The sequence below is a fragment of the Geotrypetes seraphini genome, chromosome 4 (genome assembly GCF_902459505.1).
Source record: "Geotrypetes seraphini chromosome 4, aGeoSer1.1, whole genome shotgun sequence".
Lineage (NCBI taxonomy): Eukaryota > Metazoa > Chordata > Amphibia > Gymnophiona > Dermophiidae > Geotrypetes > Geotrypetes seraphini.
This window is the reverse complement of record NC_047087.1, coordinates 62,483,191-62,505,397: the sequence shown is the minus strand read 5'-3', so window position 1 is coordinate 62,505,397 and position 22,207 is coordinate 62,483,191. Positions and strand designations below refer to the sequence as shown.

At 44.8% G+C, this 22,207-nt stretch overlaps 1 protein-coding gene across 1 annotated transcript in view; it reads right to left on the bottom strand.

Annotated features, from left to right (window-relative positions):
* The window catches only part of MMP2 (matrix metallopeptidase 2), a 78,000-nt gene that overhangs the window by 16,012 nt on the left and 39,781 nt on the right, over nt 1-22,207 (bottom strand). Inside the window, exons 9-10 of the mRNA XM_033942270.1 lie at nt 18,134-18,272; nt 15,310-15,446 (exon numbers count right to left, since the gene is read on the bottom strand). Coding sequence (XP_033798161.1) covers nt 15,310-15,446; nt 18,134-18,272 — 276 coding nt within the window. The remainder of the gene's footprint in view (nt 1-15,309; nt 15,447-18,133; nt 18,273-22,207) is intronic.

Here is a 22,207-nt window from a genome sequence, read left to right as displayed (position 1 = left end):
CGGGAGATCAACAGTGATCTCCCAAGGTCTGAATATCGCGGGGGAACGTATCCAGGGCAGCCAAAACCCAGCCTATCGAGATGAGGGCTTTCCACTCCTTACTATATGCACTTACTTATGAATGGCAATCAGTAGTAGGGTGGTAAGTTTATAAACTCTCAGTTACTTTATATAATGCTTATGTTTTATTAACATTTGATATACTGCTTAAGCATATTACAGATCTAAGCGGTTTACAATAAAATACAGATAAATTAGGAAAGGAACTCCATTAGAGATAGGAAAGCTAGAGATAAGATAAAGAGATAGCTTATATTAAAAGATAAATCGGAGGAAGAACCCCCCAGAGAAAAACATTACAGTATTACTACAGGGAGCCCCAAAGTATCCAGGAAAGATAGAAATAAAAGTTACATTACAAAATAATAATAATAATAAATTTTAAGTAACAAGATGAATATATGAATTATAATCAAATAAAATAGATAAAAGAAATAAAAGAAAAATTAAAACAAACTCAATAAAAATAGTCTTGTCAGAACAGCAAGCTGGCCTCTGAAGCGGACTGTCATTAATCCAGTCCAAATCTTCCTATGATGTTACAAATCTGTGATTTCCATATTTATTCTTAGGAAAATACATACATGGTTTGTAGTAAGGGAATAGGATTTGCATACTACTTTTTAGTAGTTATACAACCACTCTCAAAGCAATTTGCATACAAGTACTTCAAGCATTTTCCCTATCTGTCCCAGTGGGCCCACAATCTGTCTGATGTACCTGGGGCAGTGGAGGATTAAGTGACTTGCCCAGATTCACAGGGAGCAGTGCGGGGTTTGAACCCACAACCTCGGGGTGCTAAGGCTATAGCTGTAACCACTATGCCACACTCTCTCCTGATATACTTAATTATATCATCTATCACATAAAATAATATATTCCAAGCATGTGCAGTTAGCAAAAATTGGTCAGAAGGTAAAAGATCAGAACTTGACCTCTCACATCTTTACACACTTTTGCAAATGTTGCTGGTACCGGCCAATGCAGTATACTTGTCATTGTAAATCAACATCTGCATACCCTTTCACAGACTGGTACTCTATGCAGTACCTAATGAGCAATTGAAGAAAGCGTACATTTAGTAATCTCTTTCATTTCTAACCCTGCTAGCATCTGCACTGAACAATTCAAAACAGCAGAAAACATAGGTTTATAATGTCCTTCCATCTCCCACATGGAGACCCTTCTGAGCCTATATTACAATCCCTGGTGGTCTAGGAGTGATTCTATTCCGGTTCTGCTCTCAAAATGGCTGTTTTGACCAGGGTATCAGTCTTGCTCTGACTACGCTACTAGAACTAAAAATTATCTCCACAAGTTCTATAAATAAATTATTAAGTATAAATATCTAATATAATAAAACGCTAGGCCGCGCATACGCACTTCCTATGTGTGCGCCGGTTTTCCATGAGCTGTAGTGACACATAGGAAGTGCGCATGCGCGGCTTACGATCTGTCCTGCTCCCTGTTCAAAGACGCAGCGGTCGCCGCCTCTCCGCTCTCTCTCTTCCTCCCCCCCCGAGGTGGATTTTGACCGCCCTTACCTCGGCGGTTTCTGCCTTTGTTTTTGCTTTTTTTTTTTTCTTTGTCCGTTGCAGGGCCGGAGAGGGCAGGAGAAGCGAGAGGGAGGAAGCCAGAGCAGGCAGGAGGACCGGCGAGAGATAGCTCCGCCCCCTCACCGCGTCATAGGTTGCATTGGCGCCCGGGCTCCCCTTTAAGAAGAAGGGAAGCCAGGGCACGAGGCAGACCTCGGTGGTTTCTGCCTTTGTTTTTGCTTTTTTTTTTCTTTATCCGTTGCAGGGCCGGAGAGGGCAGGAGAGGCGAGAGGGAGGAAGCCAGAGCAGGCAGGAGGACCGGCGAGAGATAGATCCGCCCCCTCACCGCGTCATAGGTCGCATCGGCGCCCGGGCTCCCCTTTAAGAAGAAGGGAAGCCAACGGCGCCCAGCCGTTCGGTGCGCAGCGAAGGCGAGCGGCAAAGGCGCTCGCCTTAGCGAGAGCGCCTTTGCGAAGGAGCCTTGCGATGGAGCCAGAAACGCCAAGTAATTCACTTTCTTTTCTCTTTTCTCTCTCTCTTACCCACAGCAGGAGCACACCAGCACTTCACGAGAGCGATGGAGGACCCAGGATCCCAGAGGTACTTTCCGGTATACAGAGTGTAATATGTACGACTACCTCCCCTTGGGAAGGCGGGAGTACATATGCAGTCGGTGTCAGGAACTGGAAAGCCTGAGGATGGAGGTCGGCAGATTGAGGGTCAGGGTCCAGGAACTGGAGGGACTGCGCAACACAGAGGAGACGAGCTGGTCAACCAAGGACACAGACGGAGCAGGCCCCATTGTGGACCAGGTGAGGGACCTCGAGAGATTCATCGAGGAGGCCTATAGGAGGAAGGTGGAGGAGCAGGACCAGCAGCTGCACAGACAGATGTCGGCAGACGAGACCCAGGATCCACAAGGCGACACCGGGGAAGGACCTAGCGGAGGAACCACGCAAGAGGAGGAGACCGTGACTCATCGGGACCCCGAGGGAGAGGCACCGCACTACACCGAGGACACGGACCTGAGACAGAGGAGGTTGCTGAGGAAAGGGAAGTCTGCCATTGTGGTGGGAGTCTCGATCTTGAGAGAGGTAGATAGTCACGTAGCTGGAGGAAGGGAGGACCGGCTAGTGACTTGTCTCCCAGGGGCCAAGACACGAGACGTCACTGATAGGATCGAGAGGATCCTGGACGGAGCAGAGACAGAGGAGATAATCCACGTCAGAACGGTGATAATCCACGTCAGAACGAATGATGTGAGCCGGAGGAACTTCAGCATGGCCATACTGACTGACCAGTTCAGGGACCTGGGACGAAAGCTGAAGCGGAGTACCCGGAGGATAGCATTCTCGGAGATCCTGCCTGTACCGAGAGCAGATGCAAAGAGGCAGGCAGACCTCCAGGCTGTGAATGCATAAAAGAATTTTATTACACATGCAAAATAAACTTTGCAGTAACTGCCCCAACATTGTGGAACTCCCTTCCACAACCACTTCGTGATGAACAAAATCTTGATAAATTTAAGAAAAACTTAAAAACTTTTTTATTTCGAGATGCATTCTCTTCCACTTAGTACTATCCTCTTAAATTCTTTGCAATTTAATTTTGCGCTTCCACAAACATTCAATATATCTTATCCCCATCCCACATGTTTTTTCCCTAACCCCTCTTTCTTTTTTCTTACTTACAATGTAACTTTACCCATCCACTCCCTCTCTCCTCACTGTCAAGTCTGTCTTGTTATTGTTTTTAATGTTCACTATATATTATATAAATTACTTAAAACTTTTTATTTTCAATTGCTCCTACTCTTAACTGTCAATTTTTTAAAATCCAATGTAAACCGTCCAGATATTTGCTTGATGGTCGGTATATTAAAATTTAATAAACTTGATAAACTTGAAACTTGGTTGAGGAGATGGTGCCAGGAGGAGGGCTTCCACTTTGTGAGGAACTGGACGATCTTCTGGGGAAAGAGCAAGCTCTACCGGCGGGACGGCCTGCACCTGAGCACAGCGGGAACTAGACTACTGGCAGCCAATGTGAGGAAGGAGATCGAGAGGGCTTTAAACTGAGGAGAGGGGGAAAGCCGACAGCTGATCTGATGTTGACGCTTCGGACAACAGTATCCAGAACAAATGCTGAACTGGCTGACTGCAAGGAGGAAGTAGAGAGACTGGTGGATCTTATGATCAGACAGTGAGGGAAACATCAGGTAAAGGGAGCTTGCTGGGAGGAGACTAAGGGGCATGGAGACACAGGGGGACTGGGTGGCACAAGGGCAAAAGCTGAGGGCAATCTAGGGGTGCCACAAGGCGAGGGGGATCAAACAGAGGCTCAAAGGATGATAGCCCAGGAGGGGGCCGGTAGGGCTAGAAAACCCAGAGGAAAAGCGGGGGAGTGGGGTGGCGGGAATGTGGGGAAACCGAAAGCTACGAGGGTAAAGGCTGAGGGCAAAGCAGAAGCACAGGGAACAGGAGAACTGCCCGAAATTCAAGGGGAGGCGGCCCAGGTAAATACGGAGGTGGAGGAAAAACGACGGGACCTGCGGTGCTTATACGCAAATGCAAGAAGCCTCATGGCCAAGATGGGTGAACTAGAGGTCGTGGCCAAGGGGGAGGACCTGGATATAATTGGAATTACAGAAACATGGTGGGCAGAGGAGAATCAATGGGATGAGGCGCTGCCGAGGTACAAGCTCTACAGGAGGGACAGGACCCACAAGAAGGGGGGAGGCATAGCACTATATATAAAGGACTCTATCTACTCGGTCGGGATGGATATGGCAAAGAAGGCAGAGGGGCTGGAATCGCTATGGGTCAAATTGCCGGGAATCAAGGGTGCAGGCATAAAACTGGGGCTGTACTATCGCCCACCTGGTACGCCGGAAGGAGTCGGACACGACTTGGAAGCTGAACTGAGACAAGAATGCAGGACTGGAAGTGTAAAAGTGATGGGGGACTTCAACTACCCGGGGATTGACTGGAGTACGGGTCACTCCAACTGCACTAGGGAAACAGGATTTGTAGAAGCTGTGAGGGACTGCTTCATGGAGCAACTAGTCAGGGACCGACGCGAGGGAGTGCTACTCTTGACCTCATCTTAAACGGATTAGGGGGGCCTGCAAGAGGGGTAGAAGTGGGAGGACCACTAGGCAACAGTGACCACAACGCGATCAGATTCACATTAGAAAGGGGGACACCCACAGTAAGGAGGACCGCAACAACTGCGCTCAACTTCAGGAAAGGGAACTATGTTGCTATGAGGGAAATGGTGGGGAGGAAGCTCAGAAACATCCTTAGGATGGAGACCGTAGGAAGCGCCTGGACCCTATTCAGGGACACCTTGTAGGAAGCACAAAGAATGTACGTCCCCAGTTTCAGGAAAGGCGGCAAGAACAAGCGGTCAAAGGACCCGGTTTGGATCTCAACAGAAGTAAAGAGGGCAATAAATGACAAAAAAGTATCCTTCCGGAGATGGAAAAAGGACCCAACAGAGGAAAATCACCAGGCGCACAGGAAATGCCAAAAGGAATGCCACAGAGAGGTTAGAAAAGCAAAAGGGAAATACGAAGAGGGGCTGGCCAGGGAGGCGAAAAACTTCAAGGCATTCTTCAGTTACGTAAAGGGGAAGCGACCAGCGAGAGAGGAGGTGGGGCCGTTGGACGATGGGGATAGGAAGGGAGTGATTAAGGAGGATAAAGAGGTAGCTGAGAGGTTGAACACGTTCTTCTCGTCGGTTTTCACGAGAGAAGACACATCTAATATACCGGACTCAGAGGAGCTCATGAGTGGGGAACAGGCTGAAAAATTGGAACACATAGAGGTAAGTAAGGAGGATGTCCTCAAACAGATAGACAGGTTAAAATGCGGCAAATCACCGGGCCCGGACGGGATCCACCCAAGGGTTCTGAAAGAACTAAGACAAGAAATAGCGGGCACAATCCAGCATGTTTGCAACCTATCCTTGAAAACTGGAGAGGTACCAGAGGACTGGAAATTGGTGAATGTCACACCTATTTTCAAGAAGGGATCGAGGGGTGACCCCGGGAACTACAGGCCGGTGAGCCTGACTTCAATTATAGGGAAGATGGTGGAAGCTATGATCAAGGACAGTATTTGCGAGCACATCGAGAGATATGGCCTACTGAGAACAAGCCAGCATGGATTCTGTAAGGGAAGGTCATGCTTAACGAACTTTCTGTACTTCTTCGAGGGAATAAGCAGTCAGGTGGACAATGGGGAACCTATAGACATCATTTACCTCGATTTTCAAAAGGCTTTCGACAAGGTGCCACATGAAAGGCTGCTTAGGAAGCTGTGGAACCATGGGGTGGGAGGGGATGTGCACAGATGGATCGAGCACTGGTTGTCGGGTAGACTGCAGAGGGTCGGAGTAAAGGGTCAATATTCTGACTGGCGGGGAGTCACGAGCGGTGTGCCAAAGGGATCGGTGCTGGGGCCGTTACTCTTCAACATATTTATCAATGACCTGGAAAAGGAGGCAAAGTGCGAGGTTATAAAATTTGCAGACGATACCAAACTGTGCGGCAGAGTTAGGTCCAGGGAGGAGTGTGAGGACCTGCAAAGGGACTTGGGCAAGCTGGAAGACTGGGCAAACAAATGGCAAATGCACTTTAACGTGGAAAAATGCAAGGTCATGCATATAGGGAAAAAGAACCCGTTGTTCAACTACAAATTGGGGGGGGGGGCATTGTTGGGAGACAGCAGTCTTGAGAGAGACTTGGGTGTGCTGGTGGATGCATCACTGAAGCCATCTGCACAGTGCGCAGCAGCCTCGAAAAAAGCCAACAGGATGCTGGGCATCATAAAGAGGGGCATAACAACCAGGACGCGGGAAGTCATCATGCCATTGTATCGAGCGATGGTGCGTCCACATCTGGAATACTGCGTTCAATATTGGTCGCCGTACCTCAAGAAGGACATGGCGGTACTTGAGAGAGTCCAAAGGAGAGCAACGAAACTGGTAAGAGGGCTGGAACACTGCCCATACGCCGAGAGGTTGGATAGGCTGGGGCTCTTCTCTCTGGAAAAAAGGAGGCTCAGGGGAGATATGATAGAGACCTTCAAGATCATGAGGGGCATAGAGAGGGTGGATAGGGACAGATTCTTCAGGCTGAAGGGGTCAACAGGTACGAGGGGGCATTCGGAGAAACTGAAGGGAGATAGGTTCAAAACAAATGCAAGGAAGTTTTTTCCACACAAAGGGTCGTGGACACTTGGAATGCGCTACCGGAAGAAGTGATCAGGCAGAGTACGGTACAAGGATTCAAACAGGGATTGGACGGATTCCTGAGGGATAAAGGGATCGTGGGATACTGAGAGAGGTGCTGGGATGTAACACAGGTATAGAAAGCTAACCAGGTAATAAGTATAGAAACCCAACCAGGTCGTGCATGTGCAAGACCGGAGGGTTAGGACTTCGATGGGAAGATAGGACTCAATGGGAAACCAAGGTGGCAAGGGGGCCCCTTCTGGTGATTCAGACAGGTCGTGACCTGTTCGGGCCGCCGCGGGAGCGGACTGCTGGGTGGGATGGACCTATGGCCTGACCCGGCGGAGGCACTGCTTATGTTCTTATGTTTTAAGTTGGGCACTGCTTCTCCTGCGGCGCGGCGGCCCGAGTCGGCAGCAGCAAAACCCGGAAAACACATAAGTAGGGCATGGAGTTAAGAAGGAATGTATGGGGGAGGGGGAGGAAAATACTGCACAGGAAAGTGGGGTGGGAGGGAAATGCTGCAACACACGGAAATGGAGGGCAGAAAAGGGGTTGATGGACAGGGGGGGGGGCAGAAAAATAAAGACAGGCCTACTGCTGGACAGGGGGAGCAGGAAGGAGGTGATGATGGACAGGGGAGGTAAAACAAAGGGAGAAGGGCTTCTGCTGGATAAGGTGAGCAGTGATGGAGTGGTGGAGGACACAGGGGAGGTAAAAGGAAGGGAGAATGGACAGGGGGAGCAGGCAAGGGGTGGTAGTGGACAGCCAAGGAAAAAAAAAAAAACAGACAGAAATACAGAAAGCGACTAAGGAGAGAGAAAAATAAAATAAAAACGGGCTATAAGACTAGTCTAAATATAAAGTGCTCTGCATTTATTTTTCCCATTTGAGGTTTCCTAAGTTCTTCTGGCCGTATTAAGTGCCCCCTTCCTGATGATACTGTTGCGAAACTCAAGTCGAAGGGAGGCCATTTTCATAAGAACATGGGGGGTCTAATATGAATGTTTAAGATTGTAATGAAGAGACTAAAGCGCTGTGTTATGGGCTTGATCTGCATTCGCTTCACTTTACACATATTCAGATAAGTGAATTTTTATATATTTTGTCCTATATTTAAGTTATTCAATGAATTGGAAGGCAAAACGAGGGACGCTTTAGTGCAATGATGGTCCCTCAATGTAACCAGCGCATGTACGTTTATTGATATTTTGCACTTTTTGGTTGGTGATTGAGCACTTTAAAAGCACATGTTGCACTTTATATTTATACTTATTAATTATTTATAGAACTTGTGGAGATAATTTTTTTTTTGTACTGCACTGTAGATTATATGCTAAATAGAGTGCTACAAATAAATGCTTTTGATACAAAATATTGGCAGGAATTTAAATCTGTAAATTTGAGATGATAAGCTCCTTAGGAATTAGCTTCTATTTGGTGTTATACAGGCATTCCCCTAGTTATAGACACCTGACTTAAGTACAACTCGTACTTAAGAATGCAGTTGTGGCTTCATTTGATTTCACTGAGCAGTCTTTCCCGTGGCATAGACTCTTACACTTCTCCTGTAGCAGATTCAGGAATGATGCAGGGCCACATTAAGAACAGTGTGTGGTTGTGCATGCTGTACCTTACAGAGAACACTGGTAGAACAGTTGTCCTTTTTGTCAGCTGGGAGCAGAGGTAAACAGCAAGAATCTTAACATCTACAGGTTCTGAGTTACATACAAATCCGACTTAAGAACAGCTTTAAAAACGTAACTTGTTCTTAACCCGGTGCCTGTATGACATCAGCTTTCACTCCAAAAGCACCATAGCTTTTAGTTTCAGTTTTCATTAGCTGTGGTCCACATATGTGGAGGATATTTGCTTGGAGGTAAGATGTATTGTTTCGTTACTTAAATTATATTCTGGCTTGGAAATTGGAGGCTTTAGCAGAGGGATGCAGATGGCAAGCTCTGACAATCCTCAGCAGCCCTCACTGGTTCGCATTCACACAATCAAATTTAAGATTTTGGTTTTGGTCAAAACCATGTGATGAGTTTCGGCTGCAGATTTAGTTTCAGCTGAAAGTTTTGAGACTTTCAGTGGCACTTTCAGTTTTTGGCTGGCCTCTACTGTGACCTTACTCAGTGCAGACCCTGAAGCTATGCATGATCCAATAATATTCAGTGCCAGTGCTTGCATATCTAACTAGGCAGATAGAACCGCACAAAAAACAGTCTTATCTTTGCCCAATTATGTGCCACTAGCACTGAATATCAGCTCACATCTGCATAAACTTCTGGGTCCACTGAAGACCCAGATATTCAGTGCCAGTGTCTAGACGTGGCCTGGTATTGAATATCCGGATCAACTTCAGTTCACAGCCGCCAGCGGTTTTAAACTGCTGACTGCCTTGGTCCAAATATTATCCAGTATACCCTGGATTCTCTATATGGTGACTAAAGTTGTGCACACAAATTTGGCTGTGTGGCTAAATTACATGCGCAACTTAATTGCTTCACAAGCCAATTGACACAGATTGGCCACTAATAAACAATTATCAGAATTAATTGGCAGTAATTAGAATTTACATGCGCAAACTTCTAAACATATTTTATAAAGTGGTGCCCATAAATTCTAATGTGTGGATCTCAAAAGGAGGCATGGCTTGTGCATTACACACACTTCTATAAAATACGCCTGATTACAGAATTTATGAGGGCGACTGCTGCAGTTGTCCAAATCTCACCATTCCTGGGTAGGTAGTACTGACATTTCAGCCATCATGCTGTAGCTTTCTTCAGGGTGTGCTGTGAGGTCTGCACTTCATTGCCTGGGGCTTTAGGTGATTAAGGCAGGAAGGTCCATCGGTCGTGAATTTGAATTTTGGCAGGACATTTCTTTGGTCATACATTTGAGTTTTTGCCAGGAAAGTCCATTGGTCATAACTTTAAAATCTGGCAGGAGAGAGGCTGGAAATTAATTGGGACAGTTCTGATACTTGGGGAGGAGGGGAAGAGGATTTTCTGTGGCTATATTCTAAAAATTTGAGACAGAGGAAGAAGGTGTTGGTCTTCTGTCCCAGTCCTTTTTGTGCTAAATTTCTTTTGGATGAGTGGTTGCCATGCTTTGTTTAGGGAGATACCTTTATCGCCATTGAAGTTATTGGGGGCATTTAAACTAGGTTTTAGTTGGCATAAATAATTACGTCTAAATTTTAGTTGTAGGAGCAGCCACTATGAATATTCTATAGGCATGGAGGGGCATAATAAAAAAAAGTCTAAGTCCGATTTGGACGTAGGGCGCTAGTCACCGAAAGTCGGCAGTGGAAAAATGTCCATTCTCGAAAAGTACATCTAAAATATTCTTTTCCCGAAAATCATCTATCTGTACGTCCAGGCGTTTGATCTTCCAGACCGCTACTACATCTATATTTATACCACAATCTCAACCAAAAATTCATGCAAGTCCCAAATGCTGGCCCCTTCCATGCCCTTCTGGACATGGAAGGGGCCAGCATTGTGATGGACTGGCCACCCAGACATGGCAACAGAGCAGAGGGGCACCTTACAGGACATTGCTGTGAATCACAAAAAGGGTGCTAAATAAACATCTCACCAGTACTCCCTTATAGGTTATAGTGAGCCCTCCAAAACAGCACCAAAACACACTATATCCACCTATCAACTAACCCATTAGCCCTTATGGCTGCAGGTGGCACTTATATGGGTTATGGGATTTTTGGAGGTCTCACATTTTCCACAATGAATGTAGTAGTTAAAGTGGCTTATGGGTCTGGGTCCTCCTCTCTAAGATTCAGTAGCCCACCCCCCAGACTACTTAAGCCACCTCTGTGCAACTCTATTAGGCTTTCCTATGCCAAGTGCTGATGTTCAGAAGGCAGGTATGTATGTTTTTATTCTGAACTTTGTGGGGATGCAACGGGGTCAGTGAACACCCCTTTCAGCTCTGGGTGCACAGCAGGATTCAGAGGCCTAAAATGTCCCTGGATACATCCAAAAAGTTGTTTTGATTATTGGCACTTGGACAACCTGCCTTTTCCAAGTGCTGACTTGGGTGGGTTTTTAGCCGTATTTAAGTTTCGATTATGAGCCTCATGGTTTATTGACTAGCACTAAGCACATTTTAATTCCTTGCTAATCTTTCTGGTACTATATATAGAACGTAGCCCTATATGTATAAAGCTGCATCTGAAAATTTCTTACCACAAACTGCTCTATATTTTATAGAAAACAAAATATTAAATTTTTATTTCTAATTGTTTATTAGAACTAGAGAATGACACCGTGGCTGTTATCCGCGGCTAGCCACGGGTAGCCGTGGGTAACCCACCAAAATGGTGGGAAAAAATGGTGGAGCGGTGAATGGCCTTGTCCCCGCAGTTAAGGGAGGGAATGCGCACGGTCACCTATTGCACTCCCTCCCCCCTTACTGATTGATGATGCTGCCACCACCCAGTCCAAACATCTCCCTACTCCCTCTCTGCCCCTTACCTTGGTGGCCGGCGATTTCTAAATTGCTATCCTACGAGCAGTCGGAGCGTTGAAGCTGCATGTGGCTGCCGTAAAGGTCATCTCTGATGCAACCGGAAGTTGCATCAGAGACAACCTTTCCAGCAGCCATAAGCAACTTCAACGCTCCGGCTGCTCGTAGGAAAGCAATTTAGAAATCGCCGGCCACGAAGGTAAGGAGCAGGGAGGTTTGTCGGCACAGTTGTGCGCTGCAAGCAGGAAACACTCCTTCTGCCTGTCGGACTGGGGCCTGTTGTCCCGGGGGGAGGGGGGGCAGGTGCATGGCAGAAGCGGCTAAGAGGTGTTCTCGCTGCAGGGGGGTGAAAGCGCCATGAAGGTAAGGGGCAGGGAGGGAGAAAGGAAGGAAAGGTGCGGTGGAGAGGAACAGACACTGAAGGGAAATGGGGAAGACAGTGGGGAGAAGACGCTGAAGGGAAATGGGGAAGACAGAGTGGGGAGAAGATGCTGAAAGAATGTGGGGAAGACAGTGATGAGAAGACACTGAAGGGAAATGGGGAGACAGAGTGGGGAGAAGACGCTGAAGAGAAATGGGGAATAGAGAGTGGAGAGAAGACACTGAAAGGAAATGGAGAAGAGAGATTGGGAGAAGACGCTGAGGGGAAATGGGGAACAGAGAGTGGGGAGAAGACGCTGAAGGAAAATGGGTAAGAGAGAGTGGGGAGAAGATGCTGGAAGGGAAGAAGACAGAGATGCCAGACTATGGGGGGAGCGGAGGGAAGAAGATGGGTGTCAGACCAATTTTTGGGGATGAGGGAGAGGCATAGTAACAGAGCAAATGGAAGACACAGTAAGAAGAGAGACAGTGGATGGAAGGAATTGAATGAGAAGATGAGGAAAACAGAAACCAGACAACAAAGGTAGAAAAAAAAATTATCTTTTTTTTTTTTGCTTTAGGATAAAGTAGTATATTAGTTGGGTTGATAAAAATTTTTAACAAAGCCCTGCCAGCTGAACATCTCTTCCTTTTGTTCAGCAGCCAGAACTTTGATTTATAAGGAAGGAATAAGCTAAATATTGCAGTACTGAGGCTTGTATGGATGCTGTGGGGTGAGGACGGGGACAGGGCGGTGAAGGGGACAGCAGGGCAGAGACGGGGCAGTGAAGGGGACGGTGGTCTGGGGATGGGGACAGATTTTTTTACCGTGTCATTCTTTAATTAGAACCACCCCTAAGCCCCTATCAGCTAATATTAGAAGCTGTCATTGGTTCCAAGAGTAGGAGGGATACCACTTCCAAGCTAATTCCTTGGCTCTGTTCTTTACAGTCAGGACAAGCAGTAGTGCTAGCATCTACCCCTCTTTCCCTTGGATAAAACATTTTGCCTCTGTGATGTTTCTAATCCCAGTTGGACAAGACAGACACGCCTGAGTTTCCTGCTCTGCTGCGCATAATGTTGTGGCAAAAGTCAGAGCGCCAACCCAAAAGACAAATGGTTTCTGTGGAATATTTATGTGTTTTGACTGTTCTTTTAAAATTCTTTTATGATGTAATTTGTACCGATAGCCATCAGGACATCTGTAATTTATTACTGACGTCCTTTCTTAAAAAAAATGTAGTAGAGCAGACATATAATTTGATGTGAATGAAATGTATAATAATATCCATATTTTGTTAGCTCTATTTCCTTGGTTTTATACAGATATGAAAATTAGAAAACCAGAAAAACCTAGAAATCTAAATATATTGAAGACCTAGCAAAATAGAGGACTGTGCAATAAGACATTCCAAAACCTGTCACTGTGTATGAGAGAAAAAAGCTTAACAAACATGGTGCAGGCGAGATATCAAAGCCATCCTGCTTGCAATGAGGTGAATGGTGATTTGGTCAGGACGGCTTTGATGTCCATAGTCCTTCCTGTTTGTGGTTCCCTCTGGAACAGCAGGTCTTCATTACAAAAAGATCTAGAGGGGAATGGAGCATGACTCATTGGCTCAGGGCTCCCTGCTGGCAGGAGTATAATGTGCTCAGAGAAAACTTGTGATTTGAGGGATGTTTTGAGAGAGAAGGAGGTGGTAAGAGGAGTTCTTTGCTTCTGAAGGACATTTGATCATATAGGGAGGGGGTTGCACATGTGTAATAGAGGAGGGTTGGAGGAAAGATGGGGCTGTTAATTGGGAGAAAATATGCTGGTGATCCAGAGGGGAGGATATCCCCTCCCCCAATACTGATTAAACTTTTCATTTTGAACCAGCTTGCAAAGAGGATTTAGGGCAGGATTCACTAAAGTCCCAAAATCTATCCAATTCTTGTCCTATCTGTTTCCGAGTCATTGTAGGCGATCGATTCAGTAAAGTTTGTCCATGCAAATGATCCAATCCTAAATACGCCGCTATTAGCGCTGAAACATCAATCGACGCGCGTGCGCACTGTATCCTTGTTGGTTTTGAAGCTCATAACGCATGCGCTAGCTCTTTAGGACTTCACTGCGTATAAATGGGGCATGGTTTAATCGCGGACATCATTAGCGGGCTCCGAATGCGCCTTCTCATTTCTCTAGCTGTAGCTTCATCTTCCTCGGCAAACTTGTGCTTCAAAAGAAGCAGATAGTGTAGCCGACAAACGCTGTCCATTTCTCTCTGGAAAAGTACAGCTTGTTTCAGTTGGTGTAAATCCTTGCACCCAAAGTTGAGCGCAGATCCTGGTGCTACATGCTAAGTCTGTAATGGGTGCCCATCCTGGAATGCCTTTTATAGAATACCATTCAGCACTGAATTTTTTTCAGTACCGAATTTTGAGCACCGATTGCTGAATCCCTCCTATAGGGGTTTACGTGTCTTTGTAAAATAGCCTCAAAATAGGCCCTTCTTGCCCTCTCAGACTGAGCAGCCCATTATAAAACTACCCCATAATCTCTACATAACTACTTGGTTTTCTTTCAACAAATTTCAAATTTGGTGAGTACATGCAAATGCTGCTCATACATGGGATGATTTTCCTGTGAGGAAAAGTGGTGATGGCAGAGGTGAACTTACTATGGCATCTCTAAAGCAGTGGTTCCCAACCCTGTCCTGGAGGAACACCAGGCCAATTGGATTTTCAGGCTAGCCCTAATGAATATGCATGAAGCAAATTTGCATGCCTATCACTTCCATCATATGCAAATCTCTCTCATGCATATTCATTAGGGCTAGCCTGAAAATCCGATTGGCCTGGTGTTCCTCCAGGACAGGGTTGGGAATCACTGCTCTAAAGTACATGTGAGGATTTCACTCTAAAATCCCTCTGAGTTCTTTATGCTGAATAATTTACCTCTAATGAAATCCGTTCAGGGACACTAGTTTATAGACCCAAGGTCAGAAAGAACACAAATGCAAAAACGAAAACTGACATACCTCTGCTCCGAGGCCTCCTAAAGCAGCAGGGTGGGGGGTTGCTGAATCGATGAGCCCAATTTTTTTCAGCAAATTAGACAGCACGTGGTCAGGGATGGAGTCAAGGAGTGTCGGGTACATTCGGGAGGGGGTGGGGCTTCAGAGGTCAATCTTAAGTAGGGCTTAATTTTTGGGTAGGGCTTATATTAGGAGCATCTTTAAAAATCATGCTAGGGCTTATTTTCGTGATAAGTCTTATTTTCAGGGAAACAGGGTATTAGTGAGTACATGTACATTTTACTTTATTTTAAATTGTTTGGGTTTAAACTGTGAAAATAGGCATATTTTTTTTTTTTAACCACGTCCAATATTCATGGTTTTTCACAATTTGCGGATACTCTAAGAACATAACCCCCGTGAATTTCGGGGGTCGACTGTATTTTCAAAGAAAGAATCTACTTGCCTATTACTTCGATTAACCAGCTTCAGGATGTAAGCGTTCTGCACATGACGCTGAAATCTCTTTAATACTGAAGTTCTTTACTTACAATAAAAAATGTAAACACCTTTCAATAAGAACAAACCTTTTTTTTAACCTAAAATATCATAAAGAAATCTTTTACCTGCAAAAATTACTGTTTTCTCTTCCTGGGGATCTTCATAGACAGCATCAACTTTTTCTGGCACATCGGGCCAGAAAGTAGCCACAAGAAGGGGACCTGTGGGTTTACTTCGGGGGTTTACAGTTCTCCATATGAATCTGAAGAAAAAAAAAACTTGCCAAAGATTTACAGTGGAATCATTCATCAGCACATCTGTTTCTCATCATTTCTGGGCAGGCACATGATGCGCACACAAACTCCAACAGAAGAAAATTGTAGCTACCTTCCTTTACTTGAGAATCATTCACTTTAAGCGCATAGTGATAAATATTTTTCTTGCTCTTTTGAGAAATTAATTAGAATGCTTTGGTAGTGTAAGTTGCAAAACAGTACCCCACAGCTGATCATAATGAGGTAAAAAAAGTCTACGAGGTAGTCACTGTGTAACTTCTAAACAAAGTTACATGGATTTTCAGTAGCACATCTAAGAGGAACAGTTACAGGTCCCAAGCTGGGTCCAAAATCTCTTAAAGGGACTAGAGATGGGATAAATTATCTCACTCCCCCAAACCCCTGATACAAATCAAGCCCTTCAGCCCCGACATAAAGGGCAATCCCAAAGAACTCTCCTGCTCCTCCTCCTTGACATTTACACACATTTCTCTAGTGTCTAATAGCAGGCAGGATTGAATCCTGTCAATCCTTGCCCAACAAGTCTTGGGTTCAAAATGATGTTAGTCAACCCCTAGAGGTAGTCTTACAGTATTACTGTTAAGGGTCAAGCTGCTAAATCAGGCATAGAGGCCAGCTTTGTGGGTGCTTAAGCACCTCCAATATTGAGCATACTCCTTGACTATGTCCAGGAAGAGGCCATTTATATTGAGTTTAACACCCTCAATCATTTTGAAAAGTTGGCTCCTCTGATTAGGGGCACTTGTGTTTCCAATTCCAAGAGTAATAACATTTAGAAAAGTGTATGGCCATTTTGGCTGTTGCATCTGATGTGCATATTTAGAATGCTTCAGGGCCTCCATTCATTAGGTTGAGGAATGTCAATTTTGTGCATTACATCTATGACTTTGTGTTTGTTCAACCTGTCAGAACAAATGCATTTGCAAAATTATTTCAGTCATTCTAGGGAGGCTGTGACAGATTTTGGTACAGGAAACACCCTCCACCTCCCAAAGATGCCAACAACAATATTGACTTTCCTGAGTGCTTAGGTGGATCCTGCAGAAATGTTTTCACTCTTTCAGCCCAAACTGACAGGTCTTTTAAACTTAATGGCAGCAATTTAAGAAGCAAAGAGAATTACTCGAGGCCAGAGGTTCTCAACCCAGTCCTCAGGACACACCTAGCCAGTCAGGTTTTCAGGATATCCACAATGAATATGCATGAGAAAGATCTGCATACAATGGAAGGAGGACATGCAAATCTATCTCATACATATTCATTGTGGGTATCCTGAAAACCTGACTTACATAATGTGTTCTGAGGAACAGGTTTATATTTTATTAAAACTTGCTATACTGCCTGTTCTTATGACAGGTCCAAGCGGTTTACATTTAAAAATACATAAAAGAAAGGAACTCCATATTAGATAGTGCAGATCTAAGTAGAAAACACAGCATATACTCTGTCATTCATACCTACAAATTGCAACAATCAATTAAAAATTCTTGTATCAATTCTGTATCACAGTGATCCAATTTAAAAAAAAACCCAAACATTTCCACTAATATATATGCACTGAATTTGGCAATGTCAAACTTTCTCCAAATGTTTTAAATGCTTTAACATTTGCCTCCAACCTCAATTCTCATGGAAGATGATTTAACAATGGCGGAGCTATGAAATAAAATCATTTACTTCTAGTTGACTCCCATCTTGCTCTATTTGGTGAAGGAAGAACTAATCTATTATCTTGTATTGATCTTAAAGTTCTTGCAGGTGCATATGGGATTGCCAGATTATACAAATAGTTAGGTTGCTGATAAAAGAAAGCCTTATGTGTAAGTGTCAAAACATTAAATTGTATCCTATAAAAAAAAAAAACTGGCAACCAGGGAAATCGTAAAAATGAAGGAGTAACTATCAAATTTCTTCTTATAGCATTTTGATAGCAGTATTTTGTTTGTAATCTTTTCAAATTATTTTTGAGAGTCCTATATAAACTGTATTACAGTAATCTAATTTGGAGATTACAAAGTCATGTATTAAGGTATGCCCATAATATCCTTAAAGAGTAAAACCAAGCTTTTATTAAAGCTGAAACTTGGCTTGAAAACCTCTGTCCTAAACTATGTGTAGTACTTGTTAAAAGCCATCTGAGGTGAGAGAAGTTGGGGTTTGGGGGCTGAAGCATACTTTGTAAAGAATGCTACTTTGGAAAGAACGCTACTTTGTTTGGGGGGACCCAGGAGATCTACCCTGGCGCAGAACCTCTAAACAGCTCTCGAGTCCCCACCCACCTCTTCCTGGTGCTTTAGTTTTAAATCTTCAGCAGCCGCCATGTAGCATCCAAGAGCAGGCCTGCACCCAGAAGTAGAATGAAAGGTTCCAGGGCAGGCCAGCTGTTTGATGCTGGAGAAGGGTGAGCAGGAGGGTTAAACCAGAGCGACTGAGAATTTTGGGGGGAGACCATGGTCCCTGTGGCCTCCCTCGTTCCGTCGCCTATGATTATAAATGTGGTGGAAGTACATTGGAAAGGAAATTAGGGGACAGAGTACTTTTTGTATAAACTGGCTCTTTATTTTGATTGCCCAGGAACATCAGGTTGCTCAGTGCTTCCACCTTAGAAAGATAAGACACCTAATGACAGTATTACACTTATACATGTCTTTACCTGTCTTTGAAGAAGAATATTTCTCCTCTAATTTGTGCAACAGCATCAAACACAATATCTTTAGTGCACAGTTCTGGAGTAACTGGTCCTAATGTTGGAACTGGACCTGGACCAGGGCCAGGACCTTCGGAAGATCCACCTGAAACAGAAAAAAATGTAATGTCCAATAAAGAGAATCACTGCAAATAAAAAAGAATAACAAGAATGATGAACATTTTTTCCATAGACAAATTCCCAGCAAAAAGCCTTTCACATCTATATCTGTAGATAAAAATCAAGACTTGCATAGCTATGAATGTTCTTCTCAAATGTACTTTTAATTGAACTGGGCAAAATGAAAGCCCATAAAATCTCATCCAAATTTTTATAGTGGAAGGAGACAGAGGTTGTAGCTGGTTCACTGGAAAAATAGGATTTTTTCCCCCTATTTTTAATATTTTAGCTCCTTTCTCTAGATCTTTTGTGTACTGATTCCCTTTGATAATGAAGATGCAAATATTTAATCTGGGAAATCTGGGTGATGAGGTCTTCAAAATAAGCAGCTAGATCTTTTGAAAATCACTCATAATGACCATGTATCATAGGCAGTGTTGTAAGTATTTAATCAAAATACTTCAGTAAAAGTAAAAATAAATGTATTTTTTAATATGCAGGCTGGAGAACCACTAGGGGGCAAATTCTATAAATGGTGTCTCAATTGTAGGCAGCAGTAGGCATCCTACTGCTGTCTAACCAGCCCATTGGGATGCACATTTTTTTTAAAAAACCACCCCGAGGACAGTCGCATACATTGTAGGCATTTTTGCGAGCCTAGGGAGGTGCATAGGGCCACCAAAGCTTGCCCAAGGGAGTGACCTAAGAGATCTGGTCAATTGGAGACTTAGGCCACTCCGAATGCATCCCAGAATGCACTGGGAGAGAGGCCTAAGATTCTGGATGGCCCAGCTGCCTAAGGCCCCTCCTATGGGAGGGGCCTTAAGCGCCTGGGCCAATCAGTTTATATTTGGGTCAGTGCTGACCTGCCCCCTCCCAAACCTGTTGCTGGCCTCCCACACACCCCCAGTATACCTTTAGTATCCCTGAAGGTCCATCAATAAATTGCGGAATGGAGAAACCCTCACAAAGGAAAGTCGCTTCTGCCTGTGCAGAGCCTCTAGCTGATTGGCTGCCGCGAGTTCATGGTAGTTAATCAGCTAGCAGCTCTGCATGGGCAGGAGTGAAGGAAGGTCTCTCCTGCCGCGATTCTTTGCTGGACCACCAGGGATATTAAAGGTACATGGGGGACTCAGGAGGGAGGTAAAAATTCTTAGAATCAGCTGGGACAGGAGGCGGGAGGGATCCATCCTGTCCTGGCCACCGCTGAACCACCAGGTCTCACGGTAGGCCCGGTGGATACCTGCAAGTCATTGAGAGGGAGGGAGTGGGAACAGGTACAGAATCTGGCAGGGAGGGAGTGGGGCTAGATGCAGAGAGTGGCAGGGCAGGGGAGTGAATGAGGGGGCTGTATGCAGAGCCTGGCAGAGCAGCAAGGGAGGGGGAACAGGGAGCAGAGCCTGGCAGAGCAGGGCAAGGTAAGGCATTGCACTTGAATATTACTCCCCACCCCCAGTTTATATTCAAGTCAACCTTTTTTCCTCCTTTTTTTTTGGGGGGGGGGAGACTACCTCGGTTTATATTCGGGTCGATTTATATTCAAGTTTATACAGTAAGACACCTGTGTGCTACTCTAGAAGGCTTTCCTATATCCATTGGCGTACCTAGGGTATGTGGCACCCGGGGCCCATCATTTTTTGACACCCCCCCATGTAAAAAAATATTTTTTTGTAATGACCATGAAACGGAATAAATGGTCAGAATAGAAACAGGCAGTGAAAATTTTCTTATATTCCAAACATAACATAACATAAATTATGTCTGAATTGTCATGACATCAGAAGTACATATGGAGTAGTTGCAGGTGATGCTTGGGACAGTTCTGATTGTGTTAGTTCGGTTTTATGTGTTTTTTGAATAGAAGGGTTTTTATTTCTTTTTGAAGGTTTTGCAGTCTGTGGTCGATGTCAATTGGTTGTAGAGTTGGGGGTCGAGTGTTGCAGCTCGAATGGCTAGGAGGTTGTCGAACAGTTTTTTTCTTTTGACGTTTTTGGTTGGAGGGTGTGTGAATGGTGCGTGAGTTCTCCTATGTCTGGTTGAGGTGGATTGAATTATTTAGCTGAAGAAATTAGTTACCCCCTCATCCCACACACATTAATTCTCTTCCATTTTTGTTCCCATTATAAAAAACACTGATAAGTTCCCAGAAAAAAAAATACATTAAAATAAGAAGTGAAAACAAAGGCCCCTACAGATGAGAACATAACATAAGAATAGCCTAACTGGGTCAGACCAATGGTCCATCATGCCCAGTAGCCCATTCTCATGGTAGCCAATCCAGGACACTAATACCTGGTCAAAACCCAAAGAGTAGCAACATTCCATGCTACCGATCCAGGGCAAGCAGACACTTCCCCCATGTCTTAATAACAGATTATGGACTTTTCCTCCAGGAATTTGTCCAAATCTTTCTTAAAACCAGCTACACTATCTGCTTTTACCATAACTTCTGGCCACTTCATTTTTAAGTTTAGATCTTTCCTTTCAAACAGAGACCTTGCTAGATGTCAAATACAGCACAAGGTAACTTCACATGGACTTAGCTGTGCAGGAAATGTGAATCTCCTCATACACCCACCATATAGTGCAAAAATGTGCAAAGGTCTGTTTTTTTCTTTCGATCACTACATAGCCTAATGCCACACAAGCAGCGCTGTTACAAACATATTCTGTAGGTCAATGCTAAGGATAACAAAGTTTCCTTCCTTGGACCAGAAGGAGATACTGATAAACCACTGGAAGAGATCCCAAAACAACACCCAAAGACCCACTCAGTGTGTGAACCAGTTGAGTGGAGTGGACTAACTGGGGGGTGGAAATGGGCCCGGAGTTTGTTCAGCAGAATTTCCCAGACCACCTCTTCCTCTCAACACATTGACACGCTGCCACCACCACCACTAGGAACACCTCACTGGGTAGGCCAGCTATGCTATAAACTTTATAAAACACATTATTATATTTTCTTATAAAGCACATATTTTAACTGAACTCTCTGACATCCTCAGCCTTTCCATTCACAAAAATAGAAGGAAGAAAAGTTCCCATTTCCTGCTGTCTCATGTCCCCGACCTATACAATATTTTTTTTCTGCAGACCCTTCAAAAGTCTGACCAAATCCTCGTTTCACTTGCATTATAAAGTACTGAGGATGCCATCTCTCCCCAATCCCAGGTCCTAAAGTCTAAGACAGTAGCGCAAACTAATGCTGCCAGATTCAGGAAAAAATTTTTTGATTCTGACGTCAGAGGAGGGGCGGGACCGCGGCGCAGGAAGCAGCGCCCAAGCAGCTCAGGTATCGCTGAAGTCGCGATCCTGCTGCGGACTGCTTCACAGGTGGTGCAGGAAGGTCAGTGGGGCGAGCGGTCCTTCGGGGGTGGTGGGGGGGGAATGAACGGCAAGGCCGGGAACACCCCCTCATGGCTGGCCCCTCCCACCCCCCCCTTAGTACGCCACTGCCTATATCAGATTCTGCTGTTCTACAGACAGGTATGTACTTTTTCATTCAGACTTTTGTGTGGTGGAAGTTGGATTTGTGACCACTGGGGGAATGTTTCGGGGGTCAGTACTTAATCTCTCTAGTGGTCATCTGGTCAGTTTGGGTACCTTTTCAATACTTATATGCTTATAAAACATTTAAGTTCCGTCCAGGACATCCTGCAAAATGTTTGATTTTAGCTGCAAGATGTGCAAGTCTAAGCCTGCCCACAGCATGCCTTCAAACACGCCCCTTTGAACTCTGGACACACAGTGGGACAAACCTTCCACTAGATGTCCAGGAAAATGGTTGCGAAAATCGGCACTTAGACGTCCCAGTGTTTTGGTGGATTTTTGGATGTTTTTCTTTTTTGAAAATGCCCCCAAAAGTTACTTTCCTCAATAGTTATGTCCCACACTGGATCTGGTCCTCATTCTTTCTGCTAT